The sequence below is a fragment of the Canis lupus genome, chromosome 11, assembly GCF_003254725.2.
Source record: "Canis lupus dingo isolate Sandy chromosome 11, ASM325472v2, whole genome shotgun sequence".
Classification (NCBI taxonomy): Eukaryota; Metazoa; Chordata; class Mammalia; order Carnivora; family Canidae; genus Canis; species Canis lupus.
This window is the reverse complement of record NC_064253.1, coordinates 54,378,838-54,405,178: the sequence shown is the minus strand read 5'-3', so window position 1 is coordinate 54,405,178 and position 26,341 is coordinate 54,378,838. Positions and strand designations below refer to the sequence as shown.

General features: G+C 41.5%; 2 protein-coding genes across 4 annotated transcripts in view; one reads left to right on the top strand and one right to left on the bottom strand.

Moving 5' to 3' along the window:
- Positions 1-156: 156 nt before the first annotated feature.
- On the top strand, positions 157-25,065 carry TSTD2 (thiosulfate sulfurtransferase like domain containing 2). 3 transcript variants are annotated; one of them, XM_025433413.3, is made up of 10 exons: positions 157-444; positions 2,636-2,848; positions 6,536-6,849; positions 9,082-9,202; positions 14,636-14,761; positions 15,601-15,706; positions 19,443-19,561; positions 20,063-20,221; positions 20,671-20,809; positions 22,646-25,065. In XM_025433413.3, the coding sequence occupies exons 2-10, from the start codon at positions 2,684-2,686 to the stop codon at positions 22,975-22,977; spliced, it is 1,581 nt and encodes a 526-aa protein (XP_025289198.3). In that variant the 5' UTR covers positions 157-444; positions 2,636-2,683; the 3' UTR covers positions 22,978-25,065. The 3 variants fall into 3 exon arrangements, with proteins under 3 accessions (XP_025289198.3, XP_025289199.3, XP_048972252.1); XM_025433414.3 differs by lacking the exon at positions 157-444 and adding an exon at positions 629-876; XM_049116295.1 differs by lacking the exon at positions 157-444 and adding an exon at positions 3,480-3,594 and having other exon boundaries at positions 2,724-2,848.
- TMOD1 (tropomodulin 1) overlaps positions 23,919-26,341 on the bottom strand; it is an 81,049-nt gene continuing 78,626 nt past the window's right edge. Inside the window, exon 10 of the mRNA XM_025433415.3 lies at positions 23,919-25,512. Coding sequence (XP_025289200.1) covers positions 25,448-25,512 — 65 coding nt within the window. The 3' untranslated portion in view covers positions 23,919-25,447. The remainder of the gene's footprint in view (positions 25,513-26,341) is intronic.

Here is a 26,341-nt window from a genome sequence, read left to right as displayed (position 1 = left end):
GGGACCGGAGAGCCGGCGTCTGGAAGCTCAGCAGGCCGAGGGCGTCCGGTTCGCACGCAACCGCCCCCTCGGGCTTCCTCCGCCTCTCCGCAGCTTCCCTCTCCCGCCTTTCGCTCTAAGTCCTTCCGGGGACACGCGGAAAGCACCGCCCCTTCAGCCGGCCGGAGGCGGCGGGTCAGGAGCCAAACCCGGCGGCTGCCGGGCCACCAACGCACGCCGGAGTCCCCGCCTCAACTTCGGACCCGCCCTGGGGCTCAGGATTTCCCGGCGGCCCTTTCGCGTACGCCCTCGAAGACTTCCGGGGCGAGGTGACGTCTCCCGTGCTCCTTTCTCCGTGAACTCCAGGCGGGGGCTGGTGGAGGTTCTTGGGACGCGGAGCCGTGACGACTGCTAGGCGGAGACGGTTCGATGAAGAAAGATCCAAGGAAGGACCGGGACTGGCGGGTGCGTGCTCATCTTACTCCCACTTCCGGGCCTTTTGCCTCGTCGGGAGAGCTGGGCGGAGCGATTGGCCTGGCCCGGCGCGCGGGGTGGGGCCGGGCGGGGGGCGGCGCTGCGCTTGCGGCCCCCGGGGCTGGGAGACCGGGTTCCTCGCGTGGTTGTCCTGCCCCTCCTCCTCCTCAGTTGTTACTGGGGGAGGAACAGGTGATTGCTCTAGTAATGTATTCAGTACTGGGCCCCTCTTTACACGTGTGCGAACGTGACTTGCCCTGAACGTCTCTGATGAGCACCGCGCCTGCTTCTCTGCCTTGTCCGTGGTCGCTGAAATTTCACGCGTCTAACTGGAACCCTTGTTTCATTCTCTTGTCCTAACCGATTGCTCTGTCAGCCATACCCATTTCACCGTCCATCTGATTGCTTCATCCAGAAGTGTAGGTAGGTAGGAGTCATTCTTGGGTCCTCCTTTTTCTTCACTTCCTACCGAACAAGTCTATCTGTAAATCTTGCCAGCTCTACTTGAAAGAGTAATCCAGAATCAGACCACGTTAGGCCTCGGTGTACAACACTCCAGTTACTTTGCATTGCAAATTCTATACCCTGACCTAAAGAATTGTGCTCGCTCTTTTTTTTCTTTCTTTCTCTTTTAAATTTTATTCATTTATTCATGAGACACAGAGAGAGAGAGAGAGAGGCAGAGACACAGGCAGAGGGAGAAGCAGGTTTCATGCAGGGAACCCGACACAGGACCCCATCCCGGGACTCCAGGAAGGCAGGCGCTAAACCGCTGAGCCACCTGGGGCTACCTCTGTGCTCTTTCATCACTGTACTGCATCCGTTCTGACTTTCTTCCTGTTCCTCTAGTAAGGCAAGCTTCTGTCCACGTTTAGGAATTTATACTATTTCCTTTGTCTCTGCTCCTAAATCTGCGTGGATGGCTCCTTGTCGTTTTGGTCTCAACTCAAACATCAGGTCCTTAATGAAACCTTCCCTGGCTACCCAGTTACTGTGTTTATTTCATTCAACAAATGTTGTATTTATTGACATTTAGCACCTCCTATATATGCATGCAGTGCTAAGGATGCAGAGGTGAACAAAGGAAAACCCTTGCTTTCTCAGTGTTGGTGACCCATTTAGGAATAAACATAGTGCAATCAGAGGAGTGACCAAAGGGACAGTAGTAGATGAGAGAGGTGGTGAACTTTAGACGTCATCAGAGTATGTTGAGAAGCCTTTGGGACTTTGGTAACCTCTATGGGGTGGAGGACAATTAGACTGTTGCAATAATTCAGTTGAGAAATTGTGGTGGCTTGAGTGGGATTGGAAGTTTGTCCATTTTGAGAAGATTTGGCCACACTAATGATTTTTTTTTTTTAAGATTTTATTTATTCATGAGAGACACACAGAGAGAGAGAGGCAGAGAGAGAAGCAGACTCCATGCAGGGAGCCTGATGCGGGACTAATCCCGAGTCTCCAGGATCACACACTGGACCAAAGGCGGTGCTAAACTGCTGAGCCACCCGGGCTGCCCCACAATAATGATTTTTATATTTTATATTTCTTGTTTATTAAAATGGGGCTTTCTTGGTTGTTATTTCGTCTATGGAATGGAATTTGCATTTTAGCTCTAAAGTTAAAGGACAAAAAAGAACAAAGTGTTTATAACTAAAGTTACTAGCACACGGCTTGGGTGGCTTGGCTTGTACCTGGTGCTTTTCTGGTATCATTTACCTTAAATGTTTGCAGGGCTTACCCCTAATTTAAATTCCTGCTCAAATGCTACTGCCTCGGAAAGACCTACTCACCTACTCTCTGTTTTTAAGTGCCCTGCATCACTCTTTCTACCCTGGTTTTTATCTTCATGGCCCTTTTTCCTATCTGACTTTTTGAATTTAATCAAGATATTCATTTGTAAAAAAAAAAAAAATCATTGTTGATTTTCTGTCTCTCCCCACTGCAATATAAACTTCCAAGAAAGCAGAGACTTTTTCTGTTTCTTTCACTGCTCTATTCCCATTGTCTAGCACAGTGCTTCACATAGAGTAGGTGCTAAACAATTATTTATTGAATGAATGAGTGAATGGATGGATGGCTTGGGCTGCTGGGCCCATGCTTATTTGCCTGATACTGATTCGCTTCAAGTTTACTTCAAGTAGTAATCAAAGACTGACATTGTTGTCTTTCCTTTGCTTTCTAGGAGACAGTTAACTGAAAGGAACTTGCCCCACTACTACAACTAAACCAGATGCCTTCTTTCACTTCACCAGACCAAGGAGATGACCTGGATGCCTGTGTTTTAAGATTTTCAGACCTTGATTTAAAAGACACAAGGCTTATCAATCCCAGTAGTAGTCTCAAAGCAGAGTTAGATGTCTGTATGAAGAAGAAATACTCGTTTGCCAAAAAAAAGGTAAAATTGCTTATTGCTGTTAAATTTCAGGATTGTTATGTATAGTTAATTCAGATACATCTATTACTAGGTCACCACTCGTCAAGGTTTTCCTCCAGGGAGTACAGGGCTAATGAGACAGGAGGCTGCTGCCATGCTCAAAGTACTAGTCAGAATCATTATCCAGTGATCTTAAGTCAGTGCCAGGCAAAGAAGAATCATGAGCAAGGTGTGGCTATGGAACACTTATGGTTGAGTATTTGAGGACAGATCCTAGACAGATGGGCTGGATTCCTTTTCCCACCTATGGATAGAAATACAGGAGCCCAGGAGACTTTAACATAGGGAGAACAGATAGGCAGTAGGGCAGTTGCCATCTAAGACTCCTGATCTGATCTAGCTGGCTGGGTTCTGTTGGTTAGGAGGAAGGACACAATGGTCCAAAATGGTTGTGCAAGCTTGCTGAGGACAGTTGGGATTAGATTATAATGGGAGGTGATGTTGGTGTGCTGCTCTTCTATGCCATTTATCCTTTCTTGCAGAGAACATTGACTCAAACCTCTTCCTATTGAAGCTCAGAGCAAGGAAAATGACCTGAGGACATGCAATTGAGACTTAGTTTTCTTACTTTCTGTCTGTTGTCCTTCTGCAGGTAGCTGTTGTTGGCTTCATGTCAAAGAATAATAGATGTTTCTGCTTATAACTTCTTATCCACCATGCCTCTGCTCTCATCTCATGCAGATGTCCATGAAAATGAAACGCAAAGGGTACAGAAAGGTTTTTTTCAAATACTATCTTGCAATAATTTCAGACTTAGAGAAAAGCTGCCAGAATTGTATAGTGGACCCTCATATCCCCTTTGTACACAGGCTCCATTCCTGTTTTATCAAGTGTCACAAATGGCTTTTATAGATCCATTCTAGGATCACATGTTACATTGAGTTGTGTTTCATACCTTCTTCAGTCTGGAGCACTTTCTTTTTTTCCTCCTGTGAAATCATGACCATGACATACTTGAAGATTACATGAGTTATTTTGTAGAATATCCCTTTGTTTGATTTTAACTTATATTTCCTTATGATTAGATTCAGATTGGTGCTTTTATTAACAAGACTATCCCACAAGAGATGCTGTGTTCATCTGGCTACAATCTATCAGGCGGTTCACAGTGGCGATTTGTCCCATTACTGGTGATGTGAACTTTGTTTACTTGATTAAGGGAGTGTCTGTCAGATTTTTCTGCTATAAATTTTTCTTTTTTCCCTTTTAAATTACTCAGCATTTGGGGGGAAATGCTTTGGGCCTATGTAATTATCTTTTTCCTCATCCAGCTTTCATCTTCTAACTTTAGATTCATTGATGTTTCTCTGCTTAGTTGATTGTTACTGTGATGACTGCTAAAGGGTGATTTTCTAATTGCTTCGTTCCTTCTAGATTTAGTGTTTGGCATTCTGCTGTAAGAAGAGCTTTCTCTTCTCCCAATTTATTTGTATCCGTGTGCACTCAGGTTACATTTTATTTGTTGAGTTACAGTCCATTATGTTATTGTTTATTATGATGTTCAAATCATCTCACATTTTGCTCGGAATCCTTTCAAGCTAGTCTCTACATCCTTTTGACTTGTTCCCATCATTCTTTGAGCATTTCCTTACTTTCTAATTCAACAAGGTGTTCCAAGGTCATCTTGCATTTTTCCTGACCCATCCCTGGAGTCAGACATTTCTTCAGGGAGCTCTGGTTCCTTCTAGTGAAGGACTGTCAAAAACCAAAACCCACAGGCTCTGCGAGCTCATTGCTACCAAATATTGCCTCTCCCAGGACCTCTGGTATATGGAGCTAGGAAAATATATAGATGAATACACAAATGTCTAGATGTATTGTATATATACTTCTGTATTTTCTACTGTCTCAGTATTAATCACACCATGAGCACATGCCAATACTTTCAGTTTCATTCCAGCATCACAAGAGTTTTTTTCTAACTCTCCCTTTCCAATATTTATAACTTCCCTATTTGATGAGGTTGGTGAGAAATCTAGTTCCAATCGGTCCCAGTATATTTTCTTTTTTGCTTGTTCTCTTGTATGGAATAATCAATGTACTCACCCTACCAAGTTGCCTCCTTTACCAGGACCTGCCTTCCCCTTGTAGGCCTCACTCACCTCTGAGCTGCATCCTGGCCTCTCTTTCCTTGAACAGACTCCACAGAGGTCCTAACTGCTGCTAGGTCCTCAGTGCCTTGTTCACAAAATCTTAAAAGACCAGATAAGATTTGAAAATCAAAGTTTAAACGAAGAAGCACTTATGTTGACATACATGCACACACACTCTCTCTTTGACTATTTGGAAAGAATAACTGCAATAGAGTATAAAAAATGCCCTCCAGTGTAATTTCCTCTATTTCTGTCTGAGACACTCCAAATACAGTTGTGTACAGCTAGAGGATGGTCCACTGTGGTGGTTCATATCTGTTATCAATGTTTAGAGTGCCCATTTTTGGATGCTTTACAGTAGTTTCCATATACGTTAAAAAAGTTAAAAAAAATACATACATACACAGGTATATATAAATACCTCTTCCCATTAGACCAGAAGAGAACAATTATTGAGACACTGATAAACATAATCCCATTCAGCCTCCTTTTGTACATCAAAATACCACAGAGTTGAAAAACATGACAAACTGGGAAACAAATTTGTGATAACTATGATTAAGAAAAGGTCACTGAAACCACTTACAAATCAGCAAGAAAACAAATGCCACAATAGAAAAATAGGAAATAGATATGAATAGGTAAGTTATACAAGAACAAGGAATTGATATGAAAAAATACCCTCCTAATCAAATACATGCAGATGAAAGTATATCTCTTTTGCCTTGTAATTCAGGTCAACACTAGAAATACTGATAATAAAAAAAATGCTGATAAAACTTGATGCTGTGGATAGAATGTCACCTTGTTGGTGAGCATATATAAACTGGTATGATTTTTCTGGAAGTCACTATCACAATTTTAAGTTTCCTGTTTCTTCATCCCAAAAGTTTTATTCTAGACGTTTATTTAAGGTAGATGGTTAAAGAGATGTAGAAAGATGTATGCATGGAATGCTCATTGAACATTGCTTATAACTGCAAATATTGGAAACAAAAAAATGGCCATTAGGAATTGGTTAACAGAATTATGGTACATCCACAGTTTTCTGCTTAATTTTTTTAAACAGTAAGAATAAAAACAAATTATTTTCCAAAAAACAAGTCAACACATCTTGATATATTTCTTTCTGTTCTTTTTCAGTGCACTTTTTAATATAGTTGAGATTATGTTGTAGAAGTAAATTTTATCCATTGTTTTTCATTTAACGTTATATCATAAGTATTTTCCCTCATAATTTAAAACTAACTGCTCAATATTCCATAGTAAGTATATTCCATAATTTCCTTGACCATTTCGTTTTTAGAAGTGACATAGTGTTGTTTGTAATGTTTTACTAATTTCTGAAATTGAAGCCCTTTCCTTAAGAACAGTCTCTAACAAGTTTTAGATTGAGGTATAAGTTTACAAAGAAAACTGTTACTCTCAGGAAGTTCTTCTATAAAAAAATAGGACATAAAACTAGAAAACCCTGTGGAAAGATAAGGGATTCACTGAGACTTCTACCAGCTTTAAACTTAAGATTAACAGTGGCATATTTGAAATGTAATTGCAGGCATTTGCCCTTTTCGTCAAAACCAAAGAAATTCCAGCACCTTCTTTTGAATGTAAAGATAAGTGGTGGAAATGCTGTCAACAGCTCTTCAGAGACCAGATCAGCATCCACAGACATGCAGCAACACAACATGCTGATGAGATTTGCCACCAGACTGCTTCTGTGTTAAAGCAGCTGGCTGTGACATTGAACACCTCAAAGAGCCTTAAGTCTGAGGTCAATAGGAACCCTCTAAAAGAGTACTTTATCTATAATCATGAAGTGTCTGCTTGGCTCCCTGATTTAAGCTGCTTTAGCCCTGATGAGTTGATAAGGTAAGAATTTCATTCTGTACTTCAGTTTAACTTTAAAAGTTGTTCCAGCCACAATGTGATACCACTCCTATCCATGAAAATGGCAAGATCCTTAAGGCACAAAATTTCTCTGTGGCCTGCTAAGCTAAGCCAAAACCACTTACTCTGTATTACAGAAGCAATAGCATACACCCATGTAGCTGGCAGCATTCACTAGGTTTTGTGGAAGGCTACATCTAATCTTCTCTAGGGAGAGGTAATGAACAGAACATTGTATTGTTTTCAAAGAGAAATTGGAAGGCTCAGAAATGTTAATGATCTCTCTACCCTGAATAATATTAGAGTTTTAATTAATTAATTAATTAATTTATACAGAAGCTACCTTTTATTTTGTTTTTTATTTTTATTTATTTATTTTAAAGACTTTATTTATTCATAGAGACACACACACACACACACACAGAGAGGCAGAGACATAGGCAGAGAGAGAAGCAGGCTCCATGCAGGGAGCCTGATGTGGGACTCGATCCAGGGTCTCCAGGATCATGTCTTGGGCAGCAGGCGGCGCTAAACCACTGCACCACCGGGGCTGCCCAAATATTAGAGTTTTAAAAACAGTTTTTATTATCAAATATTTTCTGAGTTGAATATGTTTTAGAAGGGATATTAACTTTTAGAACTGGGGCATAGGATTAGAAGTTTAGATCTTGCCTTTGAAAAACTCAACAAGTTATATTACAGAATTCTAGAGGACAAATTTCTGATTTTAAGCAATTTCTGAACTATTTGGTGAGAAAATGTCCAAATTTAATATACTCTTGTCATTAGTATTCAGTTTCCCCTGCCTTTGAAAAAGTCACCAAATTATATGAATTGTTATCTATTCTCCATGTTTATCAAGAGAAGGAGAAAGAGAATTGAACTTGGAGTGAGAGTTGAGGTAGTCACTAAAATTCTTGGTACCGTTATTTTCTCACCTCTAAAATAGGAATAAGGATGCCTGCCCTGCTTCTGCACAGTGTTTCTCTATAAATTATATAAAATGATGATGGTTGAGAGCACCGCTGAACTATAAAGTACTGTACAAACATGGCCTTTTTGCTTCTCTATGGTTCCATGCCTCAAGGAATTTGCTTTCTAGTGAGAGAAATAAATGATACATGAAACAATTAGCAGATGATATGAGACAGGCTATATAATTATCAGTTGAATTGTGTAGTACAGATAATAATTTGTTCCAGTAGTTTAGAGAAAGGAAAATAGGTTCTAAAATAGGCAAGGTTTCAGAGGAGAGTAGGCCCTGCAATATGATGAAGGTATTGGTGAGAGTTCCAGATTCCAGAGCTGGCTGGGACCTTCATTATCCTTTATTCCATAGCATTCTCTAAAATATGTTCTATGCAATACCAGTTCTGAAGGATGTTAACAGGCATTAAAGAGAGATGCTAAAGACAAATAAGGTTGGGAAGCACAAGCTTAAAATGTTCTTTATCGCAGGACTTTTCAGAGCCTTGGATAGATAAGGGGCTTTCATTGAGATTCTCAAAGAGGGAGATACTATCTGCAAGGTTTCTCCTACATGTAATTTCATAGAATAGCTCCAGAGCATACTTTGGAAAGTGCAGTCAGTCCATTTCACTTCTCTGGTTTTACAGATGAGGAAGTCAATGTCAGAGATGATAAGAGACTAGGTCCCAGGTCCCACGACTAGTTAGACCGCACAGTGCAGCAGAGTATGGAGTCTAGTGTCAGAAGACTGTTGTCGATGTCTTGACTGTCACCCTGTAGCTGTCTCATCTAGGAGGAATTGCCCTTGGTTTACTCAGCTATAAAGTGGGGATAATAATAATCCTTCCTATGGTTAAGAGGATTACATGAAAAAATGGAAGTGAAACCTTCTTGTATGATGAGAGATTCAAAAACAGATACTGCCTTGCCTGAGAGGATAAGCCAGAAAGGACTCAAATTTCCAGCTGTTCTGTAAAATGGGTTCTTATTTCCTGTCTCATGGCTATGATGATGAAATGAGGAAATCAGAGTACACTCACTTTTTTGTAAAGTAGATTGGGTGCAGATAATGTCTTCTTCAGAGCAAATGCTGATGGGAGTTGCTCCTTATTTCAGAGCAATAGTAGGAGCAAAGTTAGCCTCTGTCTTGGCCTCCCCTCTGACACTGCATGAGTCTACTTGGTGACTTGTGGCTGCTTTATGCCAGTGACTCCAATGTTTTTTTTCCCTGTGGCTTTCTTCTAGTGGCCAGGGCAGTGATGAAGGAGAGGTGCTACTTTATTACTGCTACCGTGACCTAGAGGATCCGCACTGGGTCTGTGCCTGGCAGACGGCTCTGTGTCAGCACCTGTACCTCACAGGCAAGGTAATGCCTCCCACACCTCACCCTTCAGGGGACTCCTCTTGTTTCCAGTTTGGATTACAGAGGTTGTGCTCAAGACAAAAAGGATTCAGTGTCAGGCTCTTAGAAATCCGTGAAATCCTGCTAGGCTTTTAAGTCAATTACTGAACAGTAATTTAACATGGCGTTTTACAACAGTATTTAATGGACTGAGAATGAGCAGACTTTTTCTTACAGAGCCAAATAGTATTTTTGGCTTTGCACAAAAAACTACTCACTCCTGCTTTTATCAAACCCTAAAGTTGTATGTGTAATTGTGAAGAAACTATAACAAGGTACAATTGGGTTAATTCTGCAATATTTCTTATCAGTTGTCTAGCCATTGTATGTTGTTTAAAAACTAAAGTTTAAATCTTTATGATCTTGCCTGCTTAGATAGGCTTTTCCTTGGTAGAAAATTCCTATAGACTGTACTCAAGAAGTACCTAAAATGGATTTTGTTGATTTTTTTAAAGATTTTATTTATTTAGAGAGTGAGAAGGGGGAGGGGTAAAGGAAGGGGGGAGAGAGAGAATGTCAAGCAGACTCTACACTGACCACGGAGCCCTATGTAGGGGCTCAGTCTCACAACCCTGGGGTCATGACTTGAGCTGAAACCAAGATTTGGACACTTAACCGACTGAGCCACCCAGGTGCCCCTGATTTTTTTGATTTTTAAGTCCATCCAATAAATTATATTTGTTTCCTAAACAAAACCTACTCAACCCTGCCACTATAATATGAAAACAAACATAAACACTAGGTATAAGAATGGGTATGGCTGTGTCCCCATAAAACTGTATGCAGAAACATAATTTGCTGACCTCTGGCATTAGGAAATGCTCTTGATATGTTAGCTGGGAGAAATTTCACAGAACCAAACATACAGTAGGATTCCAAGTTGCTTCTTACTTTTCCTAGATCATGCCAGGGTCCTTTACCATTTTGTTTTTTTTTTTTTTTTTTTTCCTTTCCTTTACCATTTTGTGGTGTTGACATTTGCTGTTCCCTTCTCTCTAGAATGCTTCGCCCCTAGATCTTTGTTTGGCACGTACCTCACTTCGGATCTCTGCCTGCATACATATAATCTGATCCAAAAGCAGTCCTCTCTCTAAAACTTCCCACTTTTTGTCCCTTTCTGCTTGGAGAATTTAAAAGACTTCATTAACATCTGAAAGTATAATCTTTGTTTAATTTGTTGCAGTCTGTCTCTCTAATAAAAGCTTGCTAAGGACAGGAACTTTGTCTTAATTAATTGATGTATTCTTAGTGCTAGATCAGGGCTTGGCACATAGCAGATGATAAATATTTGGGGAGTGTTGAATAAAGGACTAAATATACGTTTATAACAAAACCACAAGTGTTTGTGTAAGAAGATGGAAGGTAGAAGATACCAAAATGTTAATTATGGGCAGTTCGGGTGGCTCAGTGGTTTAGCGCCGCCTTCAGCCCAGGGCGTGATCCTGGAGACCCAGGATCAAGTCCCACGTCAGGCTCTCTGCATGGAGCCTGCTTCTCCTTCTGCCTGTGTCTCTGCCTCTTTCTCTCTCTCTCTGTCTCTCATGAATAAATAAATAAAATCTTTTAAAAAAATGTTAATTATGATTATGTCTACATGGTAAGATTGTGGATGGTTTTTGTTATTTTTCTAAAAAAAATTTTTTTTTGAGTGGGGGACACCTGGGTGGCTTAGTTGGTTAAACGTCTGACTCTTGATTTTGGCTCAAGTCATTATCTCAGGGTTATGAGATTGAGCCTAAAGAGCAGCTCTGTGCTGAGTGTGGGACCTGCTTAAGATTCTCTCCCTCTGTTCCTCCCCCACTTGTGCACAAGCTTACTCGTGCACATGTGCACTCACTCTCCAAAAAAATAAATAAATAAGAGGGGGTGGGTGGGGAAGGGGCAGAGGGAGAAGGAGAGAGAGAGGCTCGATCTCAACCCTGAGATCATGACCTGAGCAGAAATCAAAAGTCTGATACCTAACTGAGCCACCCAGGCGCCCCTTTTCTAAAACATTCTTAATGATTGCACTATACATATATATATATATATATATATATATATATATATATACACCACACACACACATATACTTGTATACAAATATATATATATATAGAAACAGAGAGAGAGATGATGTACTTTTAATAAACTTTTATCAAAAGGAAGTGAATTAGATTCACTCTGAGGTCTCCTCGGGGTATGACACTGTACTATCTTAAGCCTGATCTTTCCCACAGGTATTTTAAGTCCCTGAGGCAGTCGTTTGATCAGTAATGTTTTCCACACTCATGTTTCCTAACAGATGGTGCCAAAAGCTTCCTTTAGCTCAGTTAGTTCATTATCATGTCCTGCCCTTTCTACCTCTACAGTACCCCTTGCCTCCATTCACTCCTGCCTCCTCCTCCATGACCTCTGTCCTCCACTTCAGTAGCTTTTAAACCACTCTTGTTCTTCTGTCCTTGCCTGCCATTTAATCCATCCTCCACTCTGCAGCCAGAATCATCTTAAAAGGTAAATTAAACACCCTGTGTGTTCCTCAGAATCTCTCTGTCTCTCTAATGCATTTAGAGTAAAACCCCAATCCTTAACATAGCCTTAGGTTCCTGCATAATTTGGCCCTTCCTACCTTTTCTGCCTATCTGATGTCATTCTTCACTCATCCAGCGCCATGCTCTTTCAGTTTTTTGGAGCCCACAAAGTTTTTTTGTGTGTCTTTGGGTCTTTTTCCAGGCAAACTTTCTTCAAGGAAATCTCCCACACCCACACAGTTTCTTCTGTAAAATTTCTACTCAACCTTCAGTTCTTAGTTCCAGGTGATACATCTACAAAGAGACCTTTCTTGACCTTAAATCCAAGTTTATTTCCCCCGGTACAATCTCGCATAGCATCTTGCGGTTATTTTTCATAGCCCTTGTCACTCTAACTTTTATCTTAATATCTGTGACCTCCCATAGTCTGTAAGCTCTAAGAGGGCAAGAACTCTTTTCTTTCACTGTTGGATCTCTAATTCCTAACACAATTCCTGGCATATAGTAAAAAAAAAAAAAAAAAAAAAAAGGGAAACAAAGAAAGGCTAGTAAACGTTTGTGGAATGAATACCTTTTTTTTTAAAGTACACTCCACAAGCAGCATGGAGCCCAACATGGGGCTCAGACTCATGTTTATGAGGTCAAGACCTGAGCTGAGATCAAGAGTTGGACATGTAACCAACTGAGCCTCCCAGACACCCCCAGAATGAATTACATTTATTATCACCTCTATTTAGAGAACACCCTGAAAGATGGATGTTCTCACAGTGAAGCTGAATGTACAAAATATGAAATCAATCTCTTCCCATGTTTGGGGTCAGGTTTTTATTCTTGGCTCAGTCTGAGGTGAACTAGCAATGAGGGTCCCTACCCACAAGGTGGCAGCACATGCCTGGGTCTTAGTGTAAATCCTTAGACTTGAAGGATACCTACCTGCCCAGTTGACTGAGGAAATTTTCTGCTGGTGGGAGAATATTGGCATTTAGGTAGAGAAAGAAGAGAACTTCAAGATTCTAGGAAGAAGTTCTGATGCCTATTGCTATACATTCCGTATTGCCGCAAGAAATTTGAGGGGACACATTGGAGACTTTGGAAGGGAGAAATTAATGTGATTTGGAATGAATATCTGGCTTTGAATCGCAGATGTACCACCTACCAACTCTGTGCCCCTGGGCAAGTTGCTTGATTTCTCTGAGCTCCTGTTTCCTTTTCTGTCAGATGGGAGATCATGATACCTACCTTTCAGGATTATAATATAAAGCTCCTGTATCATAGCAGGTGTTCAATAAATGCTAACTATTGCCGTCCATCCCTGAGGTATAAGGCCTTCCTCATTAAGGAGTCACCTTGAAGGTCTCTCTTGAAGACTCTTAGGGATTGAAAGTCTAGTAGTGCATGAGTTTCGAGATAACTCTGCCCCAGTTATACAGGGATTAGGTGTGCTTGTCTTTTATTTGGGGTTTGAGATTAAAATAACATAGGAAAGAATCTACTAGCCTACCCTAAAGACAGTTACATAGAAGTATGTACTTTATCTGCCACAGTCAAAAACAGTTTTACAGTAGATTTCCTGACACTTACTCTGGTTCAGCTCTATTTTTCTATATAGATTCTTGAAAAAATAGAAGTTGTTTGGTGGGATAGTTGTCTGTACAGCAGAGATGGCATACTCTTCCTACTTTCCTCTCCTGTGCCCAGAATAGGCTTTATCAAACTGCAGTACTTTCTCAAGGAGCCTGAATGTGATCCAGAATCCTCATCATGGAACTCTGGCTAGCTACTACTAGTGATTTGGCATTGGCTTATGAAATGAATCCCATTTATATCCATGCCCTAAAGAATCAAGTGAGGCAACAAAGTATCTTCTCTGGGTCCTGACAAAGGGCAACCTTTAACATTTTCCAAATTCTAGTGCATTAGTAGGTATCATTACCATATAAATGGTAGTAACAATATAGAACCTCTGTCTCCATAGAGTACCATGATGGTGGAGTGTCGTCCTTTCTCTCTAGCATTTTTCTCTAGAGAGCTCAGCTCATTCTAAAGAGATCCATCTTTAAATTCGTCCACAGGGTTTTGTGGTACCAAGACAACTACTTTGCAGGCCTCCTTGGGCATTGCCTCTTAAGGCAAGGCCCTTAACCCAAGTTCAAATGTCCCCTAACCAGTGATGCATTTCAAAGAGAATACAGCCTTTGAGAAGCCAAAAAGCTTCCAAAATGGATACACATTTATTTGTTCAACAAATATGAATCGAGTATCTACATGGCAGGCACTGTTCTAAGCACTAGTTACGCAGCAGTGAACAAAAGAGACATGCACCCCTTATGGAACTTGCATTCCAGTGGGTGGGTTTGCAGTGGTGTGCTTCCCTCCAGACATTGTGCAGAGGCGTACTTACATGCATTCCTAGCTCTCAGCTGTGCTCTGACTTGGGTAATATCTCCTCAGCAGTTCTCTTCATTGTTGGTTCTCTTTTATCTCTGTTTTATCAAGATGAAAAAATTGAGATTCAGAGAAGTAAGTTAATTTGCTCAGGGCCACACAGCAAGTAAGTGGCAAAGCTGAGTCTTGATCCTAGATTCACTGATCTGGATTTAGGTTACGGTTGAAATTTATTTCTTTGGTCATTGGACAGCAAATGGGGCTTTCTAGAAGTTTCATTCAATCCATTCTCTTGTTCGGTGCACATCTATTGAGTACCTTCTCTGAACTGTGGGCAGTGCCATTTTAGAAAGCTACAAGTATCTTCACGTGGTAACACTTGTACTGTGTGTCTGCTTTTCCTGCTAAACTCATGGACACGCACAAACCTGTTCTGTCCCGGGAAGATTTAAATTAAGCAAAGAACAGGCTGCATTCCCTTTCTCACCATCTTGTGTCCCAGGTTCGAATTGCTACAGAAGGAATCAATGGGACAGTTGGTGGAAGCAAACTGGCCACCAGACTCTATGTGGAAGTCATGCTTTCCTGCCCATTGTTTAAGGATTATATGTGTAAGGATGATTTTAAGGTAAGAGAAATTAAGAATAAAATGGGTTTAGAGCCATTTGTGCCTCAGTGCCTCTTCCCACTGTAGAGGAGAGCAGTGTGGAGAAAGAAGTAGTGCCAGATAAACACCCTTTTCCCGTTGGGCTTTGAGGCTGTGCAGGCATAGGAGCATGTGCATTCTAGTTCTTTACTAAGTCACCCTGTGGTCTTGGGCAACTTAATGCCCTCATGGATTTTAGTCTCCCTTCCTGTAGAATAAGGACATTACAGTTTGCACAATCTAACTCTAAAACTTAGATATTTTGCTCACTTAAGGACCACCTGGCTAATTTAGGGCATCGCTACGTTATTAGTAAACTTGGAATTGCAAGACTAGTACTTCACACCACATGGGGGTAAAGCTGTTGCTTTCACAGCTGAGCTCCTTTGTTTGAGTGTCCTTGTGCTTTGCCACAGTAAGTGATAAAGGTGGGGAATACCTTACCTGGTGTTAGTGCTGGTGGTGGGAGGGAAAGAAAGGTCATTGCTCCAGAGCAAAAGCTAGGATGTAATTTTACATGTTGAAATTATTCAGTGGTGTTTCAGTTTGTAGTTAAATGCTCCTAGCCATAGAAACACCTTTTCAATTTAACATTTCTGTATGTGGTAGGTATGTAATAGATATTTATTAGTGTTGAATTATCTGAAACATTTTAGGCCCTAACTCCCTTTCCCTATTAAAACATTAATTCTTATTTTGAGGCTTCTTAAGATTTCAGCTCATAGTATTACAGGACAGATAAAATTCTTGTATCTGGCACTTGTCTTATATCTGGAGATGGAAGAGTAAGACTGTGTTCTGTTTTGCTTCTCATTGGCTAGACCAGCAAAGGAGGGGCTTGCTGTTTTCCAGAATTGCGTGTTGGTGTGTTTGAAGAAATTGTGCCCATGGGGATCAGTCCCAATAAGATCTCCTACAAGAAGCCTGGTATGCTTGCATTTAGAAGAAAAATTTTGCTTTTCTGCAGAGGGACAAAATTTGATATAGAAACAAATGTGGGAGTCAGACACTCTGATCAGTAATCCACTCTTTAAAATAGCTTTGGGATATGGAATTTAAGAAACAAAGAGAAAAGAGACAAAAAACCAGGTTCTTAAGTACAGAGAACAAATTGGTGGTTGCCGGAGGAAAGTGGGTGGGGGAATGGGGGAAATAAAGAGGATTAAGAGTACACTTATCACAATAAGCACTGAGTAATGTACAAAACTGTTGAATCATTATATTGTACATGTGAAGCTAATAGAATATGGTATGTTAATTATACTTTAAAAAAATAGCTGTAGGATGGCCAGCCTGTGGGTCATTCAGTGCTTAAACTGGTTTTCTCTGTGGTGCTCTTGATAATTGAAGACTCACCCCTTAGAATGCTCTTATTTTTCCTGATGATTTGGCAAGAAGTTGTTTTCTTGGTTCAAAAATAGCAATCTAGGAAGAGTGTAATTGTTACTTATAAATAGTTCATCAACTGAATAACACACAGGTTTTTTGCTACAGGAAGCAAGTGGCTTTCAAATCCAAAGCAGTTTGTTTGCAAGTGCTCTAGAATGTTCTCCTCCCCTTCTTCACCATGGTTACTGTAGATGGTTGAAACATTTGTTTGGTGGATTTTTTTGTTTTTTCTATGAAAATTTTCAAACATTAAAAAAAGAGAAAATAGTAAAGTGAATTCACATGTACCTGTCATACAACTTCAGCAATTACTAATTCATTACCAACTTTCTTCTATACCCTGTCCCCTTCCCTCATCCTGGATTATTTTGAAGGGAATCCCAATGTCATGTCATTTCATAAATATTTTCGTAAAAATCTCTAAAAGGTAAACATTTAAAATAATAAATAAGGGCTCCCTGGGTGGCAGCAGTAGTTTAGCGCCTGCCTTTGGCCCAGAGCGCGATCCTGGAGACCCAGGATCGAATCCCACGTCGGGCTCCCGGTGCATGGAGCCTGCTTCTCCTTCTGCCTATGTCTCTGCCTCTCTCTCTCTCTATCATAAATAAATAAAAATTTTTAAAATAATAATAATAATAAATAACTGTAAAGCTATTATTACCTCTAAACAATTTTAATAGTAATTCCTTAATATTATCAAATATTATCAAACACTAGACAGTATATAAAATTGGTAAGACTAGCAAAGGAGGAGCATGCTGTTTCCCAGAATTGCATGTATTTGAAGAACTCATACCCATGGGGATCTCATAATTTTTTTAAAAGATTTATTTATTTATTTATTCATGAGAGACACACAGAGAGACAGAGACACAGAGGGAGAAGCAGGCTCCATGCAGGGAGCCCAATGTGGGACTCAATCCTCGGACTCTGGGATCATGCCCTGAGCCGAAGGCAGACGCTCAACCACGGAGCTACCCAGGTGTCCCAGGATCTCATAATTTAAAAAAATTGTTTCTATTAGGATTTAAGTAAGATCCACTCATTGTGATGGATCCCTGTGTCTCTAAGTCTCTTTTAACTTACACATTTGCCTTCCTCCTTTTTTTCCCCTTGCAGTTTATTTTTTGAAGAAACTAGGTCATTAATCTATAGAGTTTCCCACAATCTGGCTAGAGCTGATTGCATCTCTTCTGTCCTCTATTTCCTATAGATTGGTAGTTAGAGCATTGCTGGCAATAGAAATAAAATGTGAGGCACATATGTAATTTTATAGTTTTTAGTAGCCACGTTTTATTTATTTTTTTAAAAGATTATTTATTTATTTATTTGAGAGAGAAGCAAGTGAGCAAGCAAGCATGAATAGGGTGAGGGGCAAAGTGAGAAGCACACTCCCTGCTGAGCAGAGAGCCCAGTGCTGGGGCTCAATCCCAGGACTCTGGGATCATGACCTGAGCTGAAGGCCGACTTCTTAACCAGGTGCCCCTAACAGCCACATTTTAAAAGTAAAGGAAACAAGTGAAATTCATTTTAATAATGTGCTTTAATGCAATGTAGCCAAAATATTTCTATGTGTAATCATTGTAAAAAAATTACTAATGGGATATTACTTTTTTTTGCTTACTAAATACTTGAAATCCTGTATCTATGTCACATCTTTGGCCACATTTCAAGAGCCTGATATCCCCATGTGACTAGAGTCCTCAGATCCAGAGACTTGGTTAGATTCAAATTTGATACCCTTTTCTCTTTCTTTCCCCCCAAGACTGCCTGATAGGTAGCATTGTCCTCTTTCATCAGGAAACACAAAAGTCCGGTTGTCTCTCTTCACTTTCTAATATGTAGGTATTTAAATGAATCCTAAAGGTTAAGCCAGAGTAGGATACAGTCATCCAGGAAAAGAGACTCATGCACGTGGAGAGATGGCCCCAAAAGGGCTGTGTCTACACAGTGCCCCTACCTTAGGATAATTAAAGAGCTCTTGGTCGGTGCTACCAAACATTGCTTGTGAAATTCGGGGAAACTGGGCTCTGGGAAATGCTGTGCTGTTTTCATTTGAGCCTCGTTGTTTGAAGGCACCTCTTTTCAACACGTCCTTGTGAGTCCCTGTCCAGTCAGGCCTTCGAAGGGCTAGTAGAACAGCAGCGAGGAATGGGTTTAGTTCCCTGTAGTGTCCTATAAGTGGAAGTCTTAGCAGATTTCTGTGTTTCTCATCACAGTTTTGAACCTCCCTTTGCAGCTTGTTTTGGTGACCAAGTAATTAGGTGATAATAAATCAGTTCTGGCCTCGTAACATTCACCTTACAATGCAGATTCCTTGCCCATGCTCTGGGGACGGTAGCCTTACCTGGATACTTAGTTTCAAGTGGTTGTTGCTGTTTACCCCTGAGCAGAATGAGCCTCCTTTGGTGCCATCAAGCTCTACCAGAGCCCCTGTCTGTGAGGGGTGGTTACTCCCCATTGTCAAATTCACTGGAAGTTCCTCACAATCGACTGGGGTGTCTGGACCCCCAAAGATACAGTAATATTTCTATTCTGTAGAGTTGAGAAGGCCAGGGGGACCCCACCAGACTGAGATTCTCTCCTTTTAGTCTCCTTGGATTTTACTAATTTTCTTCTTTTCCTTTCTCTCCTGCCTGCTTTAGCTTTTCCTTCCTTTTCTCTCTCCTGCCCTGCTCTCTCATGTGTCACTTCTGCCATCAGCCCCTCCCACTCTTTTTCTTTCACTCATGGACACAGACTTAGACAACATTCTTCTTAACCTTTTTGTCTTTTTAAAGAACAGTCCAACTTTATTCTACAAATTTTTACTCTCAGCTGCCTGTCAAGGTTCTTAGCTTTGAACCTAGGCTTGCCTTTGTTAGAGTCAAAACCCTATAGTCAAACACATAGTCATGCCCAAGCTCCTCCACGTACAATGAAAATAGAATGTTGGCTATATAATGGACCAGCAAACCCACATGGCAACTTAGATCCCAACTGGCTTTTATCATTGGGTTAGACCAAGTATGGGAATGGAAAATTCTTTGACGAATCATTTCTAAGCCTCCAGATCTCCATAGCACTTATCTGTGGAGGAAGGAAGTGAGGTTATCTGGAATCACTGAATAATTTCATCATGGCCATCAGAGAGTGTTATTTTCAGACATAATTGCAGTTATGAATAAAGGTTTGGGTGGAAGGAAACCGAGCAACACATAAGTCATCAGGCTGGGCTAGCTGGGATTGGATTTTGTTTTTGTCTTGTGTAAGTAAATTTTTGGTTTGGTTTTAGGAATCCATTTATCCCCAGGTGAATTTCATAAAGAAGTAGAAAAATTTTTGTCTCAGGCAAATGAAGAACAAAGTGATACTATCCTACTGGACTGCAGAAACTTCTATGAAAGCAAAATAGTAAGTAAGAGTTGAGTTCAGTGGAATGGCAGGTCTCCCCCTTCCCACATCATGGTGTGTTTGCCAAGCGATACTGTGTATGCCTACCTGTGGCCAAGTCACATAGCTCTCCCCGCACTGCTAGCAGCTTCAAAACCCAAGCCTTTGAACTCAGGATCTGGTGAGAACGTCTAAGAAAATAGGAATTAAAGACATCTTGGCACATAATGTATTTGTTGGCTCCCATGTGCCTACTTATGACATGTGTCAAAGATGCTATAAAGTAGGCTATGGGCAGCCTCTCCAGTTCCTCTGAGGACTCTGGGAAGATGACCCACAGCCCACCAGTCTTGTTTCTGAGTTCCAGAATTGACGGTGAAAGGTCAGAGTGTAGGATGAGAACAGCAACTAGTAAGTGTTTCCTTGCCACAGGGCCCTGAGTGGGGTTGATGCAGAAAGAACCTTTGTTCTTATGAGGTATGTTTTTCTGATCATTTTCCTTCTGTGTCTCTTATATCGCAGGGACGATTCCAGGGCTGCTTAGCTCCAGACATCAGGAAGTTCAGTTATTTCCCTAGCTACATTGACAAAAATCTAGAACTTTTCAGAGAGAAGAAGGTGCTGATGTATTGCACTGGGGGCATCCGTTGTGAGCGGGGTTCAGCCTACCTCAAAGCCAAGGTAAGTTAACCCCCTTGGGGGCCAAGAAAGCTCCACCAACAGCATGTGTTGAGTGTTCCAGCCCCCCCTTCATTCCCTCTCCCACCCCCTACCTGCCAGGGATTTAGTTTTCCTTTGTATGGTTTCAACGTAGAGTTTGTAAGTACAAAATCTGAAGTTCTTAAATCTCAAGATGTGGGAAAGCACTTAACAGTCTTAGAGTCTCATCAAGTACAAAAGGGAAAGCTTAGTTAATATCTCCCTTCTCCTAATCCTTATGCTTGATCCTGAGAAGAACACATTCACATAACATGTTCCAACAGGTGTCTTTCTATATTTAGGAGGCAGCAAAAATAGCTGGGCTTCCCAGGACCTAGTGAAGGTCCTGACTGCTGTCATCACCTGCCATTCGTCTGTGGAGCTTACCAGTCTTTGCCTCCTCAAATTTCCTCTTATTTTTCCTCACATAGGGAGTGTGCAAGGAAGTGTTCCAACTCAAGGGTGGCATCCACAAGTACCTGGAGGAATTTCCCAATGGTTTCTACAAAGGGAAGTTGTTTGTTTTTGATGAGCGTTATGCCTTATCCTACAACAGTGATATAGTGTCAGGTAGGTCAGCATGGGCTGGAACTTAAACCCACAAGGCAGGCACGCTCTCTGTATGAACCATTCAGGAAGGCAGCCCAGTACTGGTTATGTGAAGAGGAAAACAGGAAAAGAATTAATGAAATATGACCATTTCCCAACAGAGTTAGAGATACAACAGAAGCCTGGATCAGGAATTGGGAGACCTATACTGGGTCCTGGCTTCCCCATTTACTAGTTTGGCAGGTCTTTTCCAGTGGGTATGATGTCACTTGTTCTGCCTACATGCTGGGAGTTGAACTAATAGGTTGAAACAAGGGTCTTAACCAGTAGTTGATATATAGAATCCAGGGGTTCTGTGAATTTGGATAGGAAAATAATTTTATCTTTATTTTCGCAACCCCACACTAACTGTAACACTTCCTTTGATTGTTAATGTAACCAACAGATCAGTAATATTAAATGCACCAGTGACTATTAAAACCACAATATTTTCATATATTATGAAGACATCTCCAAATAGCATTTATATTCATTATTCTCTCAAAGTGGAAGTAGTTATTAGGTCCCCTGTCTTATTTAATGTGTTAATAAATATCTTAGCTATATCACAGATTTTTAAAAATGTTTTGATATTTTGTATTTCTGTCTAATTGGTTCCCTTTGTAATCCTATGTATTTTTAGAACCTCCAGTTTAGGTGGTCTGTAGACACATGTGGTAGGTTAGGTACTTTTGAGTGGTGGCTAGGGCATTCTGAGGTCCAAGGGCGGGGGTGGCCACAGGAGGATGTGAGTTCAAGAAGCCTGTGGTTTGACGGTAGTGTTAAGTCCTCACTGGTGTGGGGTCAGTAAAAGGAGAATGGAAATAATTCTTAAGAAAACTGGCTCTTGCCCCTGGATGCCATAGTTTTGACCAGGAAAGGTCATAGGCAGACAGCCCTAGTGGCTGTTGTAATTTCCTAGAACTCCTGTGATCAGAGCCTGAGATTGAATTACCACTCCAATAATGAAAAAGATTGGAGTATGATCGCCTTTTCCCCTTTCTTCTTGATCTTTTTATTAATTTTAATTGGCGTTGTATTTGTGTCTCTTATTGAAAGCTACTTGAAATCTGTTTTGGAGCTAGATGGAGAGAAGAATTATAAATAAGTATAAATAGTGGATTTGAGAAATGTTACAGAAGAAAAGTTGGCAGGATTTGATGGGTACTTACATGTGAGTGTGAAGGCAAGAGAGTAGGCCCAAAGGTAGCTTAGATAAAACTAATTAAGGAGACTTAAAGAATGATGTGGTCACTGCTAACAGGAAGTTGGCATGGGAAAATGGGCTGAAAAAATAGATAATGGGAATTTTTTAGGAATTGAGTGGTCAAGTGTCCACTAGCAACAGCGGGAGAGCCTGAGGCTTGGGGGAAGAGGGGCGTGGAATACAGAAGTTGAATATAGATGTGAGATCGTGTGTATTCACATATGTTGTATTCCGTGACAAAGGGAATGATCTAAAGGAAGACCATTGAACCAAGGGGTAATTGGCCAGCTTTGGAATAAAGAAACAATACTATCTTTTCTAAATAGGAAAAAGAAAAAAATGAGTCATTGAATATTGGAATCAGGAAGACAGTTCCCAGATAACACTGGGAACCACCTCCCACCCACCACCCGCCCCTGCCAAAACAATGGAGGTGAGGGAGCATTTTTTTTGCTAGAGGACAGGAGACTCTATTTAGAAACCTTTCCAGGCCCAACAGGGTATATTAGCTGATGTGCTAAGAGTTATATTTAGGACCTGGAGAAATGCCTGTCTACATGTGTCCACATGTATGTATATGTTTAGAACTAGAGCTTTTCTTTCTTCCCCAGAATGTTCATACTGTGGAGCCCCATGGGACCAGTATAAACTCTGCTCAACTCCCCAGTGCCGCCAGCTCATCTTGACCTGCCCTGCTTGCCAACGACAAGGATTCACAGCCTGTTGTGTCACATGTCAAGACAAAGGGAGAAGGCTGGCTTCAAGTCCCTCCCAGAGCAGCTTTAAAGAGGAATGTGAGTGCACAGCCCGACGGCCACGCATACCCAGCGAACTGACGCAGCAGGTGCGGCTCCCAACGAGCCCTGAGCCCCAGCCTGATGTTGGTGAGGATGGGCCATGCCTATGTGAGCAGCAGCAGTTCCCTAGGCCTTCAGAAAGCTAGTTCACAGGGACCACACACTGGAGAATATCAAAGCTGCAGCAATAGAAACTTGAGCGCTGGCAATGCCAACATCATAAACTGGGTACCATACTGGCCATCTAAACTCCAGAGGGGCTGGGAAGAGGGAGTCGAGTGCTGACCACTTACCTGAGACATTTGACTCAGAAGATGCCAGAGCACAGAAAAAGGTGAGCTGAGTAGGATGGCAGAGCTGCTGGGGAAGAGAGCCTTGAGCCTAGTGACCAGGTTGTGCCCTCTATGTGCCATGTAGCAGACTGGTGGTAGTCATTTGTCTTGTCGGCAGACCTGTTCATCCTGGTGGCAAAAGTGTAGCCCTGGAGGGTGACTCCTTAGAAGCAGGCCACTCAGGTCACCTACTATCCACTCCTACCCTCATCTCTCTGGCAGCTTGAGAGACTAAGGATCTGCAGGCTATGGCATTTGACTCACCTCTTGCTTTTGTAAATAAAGTTTTATTTGAATAGCCACACTCATTCATTTACATATGATCTATGGCAGAATTTAGTTACAACAGAGACCTCATGGCCTGCAAAGCTGAAAGTATTTGTGATCTGGCTCCTTTATAGAAAAAAAATTGCCATCCTTTGGTCTAAACCTACAACACACCTGATGGAACAGGTGGTCTTAAAGATGTGGCCCCCTTCATTTTTTATTGAATTGGTTTCTGTGAGTGAACTCTCCTTAAGAGTCTCTGCTTCCCCCCAGTACCCACACTCTTAGCTTTTAAGTATTCTCTTTGAAGGATTCAGATTAGCTTGGGGACACTGATGTTTTGGCATTTTTTTTAGATGAATGCCCCGAACATAAGACACATTTTGAATGAGGTCATTTAGCATTGCCGTGGTAGTTTCCCAGCCTCTGACCAACATGTGAGGCATGTGTCCATTTCCCACTAGTCACAAGAAACACAAACACAACCATCCATAGACCAACAGATTTAATACTATATTGCCATTTCCAGTGATGCAGAATATAGCTGCAGTTGTGTTTCAAGGAGAAGCCTAGTGGGGATGGCCATCCCAACAGCATGGTGCCACTCCTGGGCCCATCTGCAGCCTCAGTAGACACTCTTCCATAGTGGTGAGGCCCTGGCCACCTCTGGTTACCCTGTACTGTCCACATCATTACAGTTCAGCGTGCGAGACTTTTCCTTTTTCGTCAAGCCTCTGCTCAGTGCTCTGCAGCTTCGTCTGTGCTTGTCCACTCTTTGGCCTGTCCTTTATCATAAGATTTGCTGAATCACTCTTGAAAATAACTCCCAAGCAACAGAAATGCTAGTTTAACTGGCACTGTGGTATATTAAAAGGCACAAGGGCATTGTGGCTTAACATTTTTGCTGGATCCCAAGAGATGCACATGATGTTAAAAAAGGATCTGGCAAAAACACCATTATTACATTTTCAGAATCACCATCTTGGGATGGTTTGGCCAGGGTTTCTGAATTCTTTAATATCTGGATTTTCTTCACCGTTGGCCTTCAGAGGCTTAATTTACAGGCATGAGATCACTGGTGACTTGTCTAATAAGTGACGTGACACATGGTTGAAGTCTGTAAGTTTAGCCATGATGGACTAGAAATTTCTCTAGTGTTTTACCTCACATAAGCCATTGGACCACTGTGCAGTGTGGAAAGGTGTTTTCAAGTATTTGGCCATAGGTTTTCACATCGTTGCGGTTGGCATTCAATAAGGAAAACATTCTTTCTGATTCCAATATTAAACTGTAAATAAATCCCAGATGTTCGTAAGAACACTCAGGGAAACAAACGTTTGTTGCCTGGGATTGGTCAAGAAAGGATGGTTTTTGAGACTTGAAATTTCACCATTGGCTTTTTCATTTCTTTGTATCCAGCAAAAGGAATCTCACGTTCCTTGGTTCCTGGCAGAGCTCTGTGGCTTCAATCTCTCTTTCCTGAGGGGCAAAATTGTATTTCTGACCCAATAATCAATTTGGCAACTTTAATCTTGAGGTTCTTCAAATTCAAAGGAGGGTTAATAAAGAATGATAATCTGTTTGCTAAATACCTAAGATCAAATTCAAAATAAAGTATTTTATAATGCTTCTCAACCATGCGGAAGAGTGGGCTGTTTGTTCCTATGTTACACGTTCTAAATATACCTGAAACACCACGCAGCACGGCCACCAAAACTGGGCTCCCAGGGTTAAGTCCTGCTGCTAGAACATCTTCAGTAAGATCTGTCGGTTTAGGGTCCTCTTAGTTTTTAAATAATAACCAGACTGAATTTCTGTGACTAAAGAAAAACTTCACATTAACCATAATTTATAAAATTTTCAACTACAACCACTAGTTAACCTAAAACCTTAGTGCATAAAGAACTGAACCACGAAAGGGTTTTGTGCCGGCATTTTGCCTTCTGGTTTCCACTGCAGAGCACAGATTATCAGTAGAACATGTGCAGTTCAAAGGCATGGTCGTCCCCTCCACACACTAGACGCCACTTCGGACCTTGGGAATGATGGGCCCAGTTAAGTCTGCGAGCCTCCTCTTCCTCACTGGAAAGGAATGGAGATGAGAGATCAGTTGACCCTGTGTGCCGGGAACCACCTCTGTGGCTCTGAGAAAGCCCTGGGAAGCTTCTCGCTTTTTGGTTAGCAAGGTCTGAAGTCTGTTGTTTCTAAAGGACAGTTACGTGTGAGCTGTGTCAGGGCCCTCCCTCCGGTCGGCGTTCCCTGATGAGGGTCTGCGGTAGCTTTGACTTATTCATATGTTACTTCTGAGCCACTGACCACACAGGCATAAAACTCACTTTATCCACCTCTGTCAGTTTTGCTTTGTACACAAGAGGTCCTGCAGTTGATCTTTCCTCCTGCTCAGACAAGAGCTAAAGTTCAGTTGATCTTAATGAGAATAAAAAATCTTAACCTGCTGGAATCATTTCCCACAGCTCTTTCTCAGAGCTCTTGGCCTGCCTCCTGCCTTGAAAAAAAAAAAAAAAGTTTCCACCCTGAAGATTACCCTGCAGCATCGATGTCCCCCTTAGTGTTAACCTTGACATTCTCCCATGGGCAAGGCAACAGAAGCTCAAATACTGTTCACACAACAAAGTAGTTAAATGCCATAAAGACGAAAGCATTGGCCAGGAGGTTGCAGGCTGGAGTCATTACTTGTAGGATGATGGAGAGGGAAGAGGGGGCCCTTTGTTGTAAATAAGGGAGAGTGTTTTGAAATGAATTACAGTGTCTGCAGATGAAGACCAAGCAGCAAGCCAGATCAACCACAAGAGAAAGTAAAAAAAAGTCGGTAGAACCGGCAGGTGGCAGTCAAGGAGGCTGCTGGCGTGGCAGAGACAGGTAGCTATTGCAGAAGAGGAAAAGTCTGTCT

Excerpts from the sequence above, each read along its gene's own strand:
- TSTD2 (XM_025433413.3), top strand. The coding sequence starts at position 2,684 with ATGCCTTCTTTCACTTCACCAGACCAAGGAGATGACCTGGATGCCTGT. Across the intron at positions 2,849-6,535 it reads ACTCGTTTGCCAAAAAAAAG|GCATTTGCCCTTTTCGTCAA; the intron begins GTAAAATTGCTT and ends ATGTAATTGCAG. Across the intron at positions 9,203-14,635 it reads ACCTGTACCTCACAGGCAAG|GTTCGAATTGCTACAGAAGG; the intron begins GTAATGCCTCCC and ends CTTGTGTCCCAG.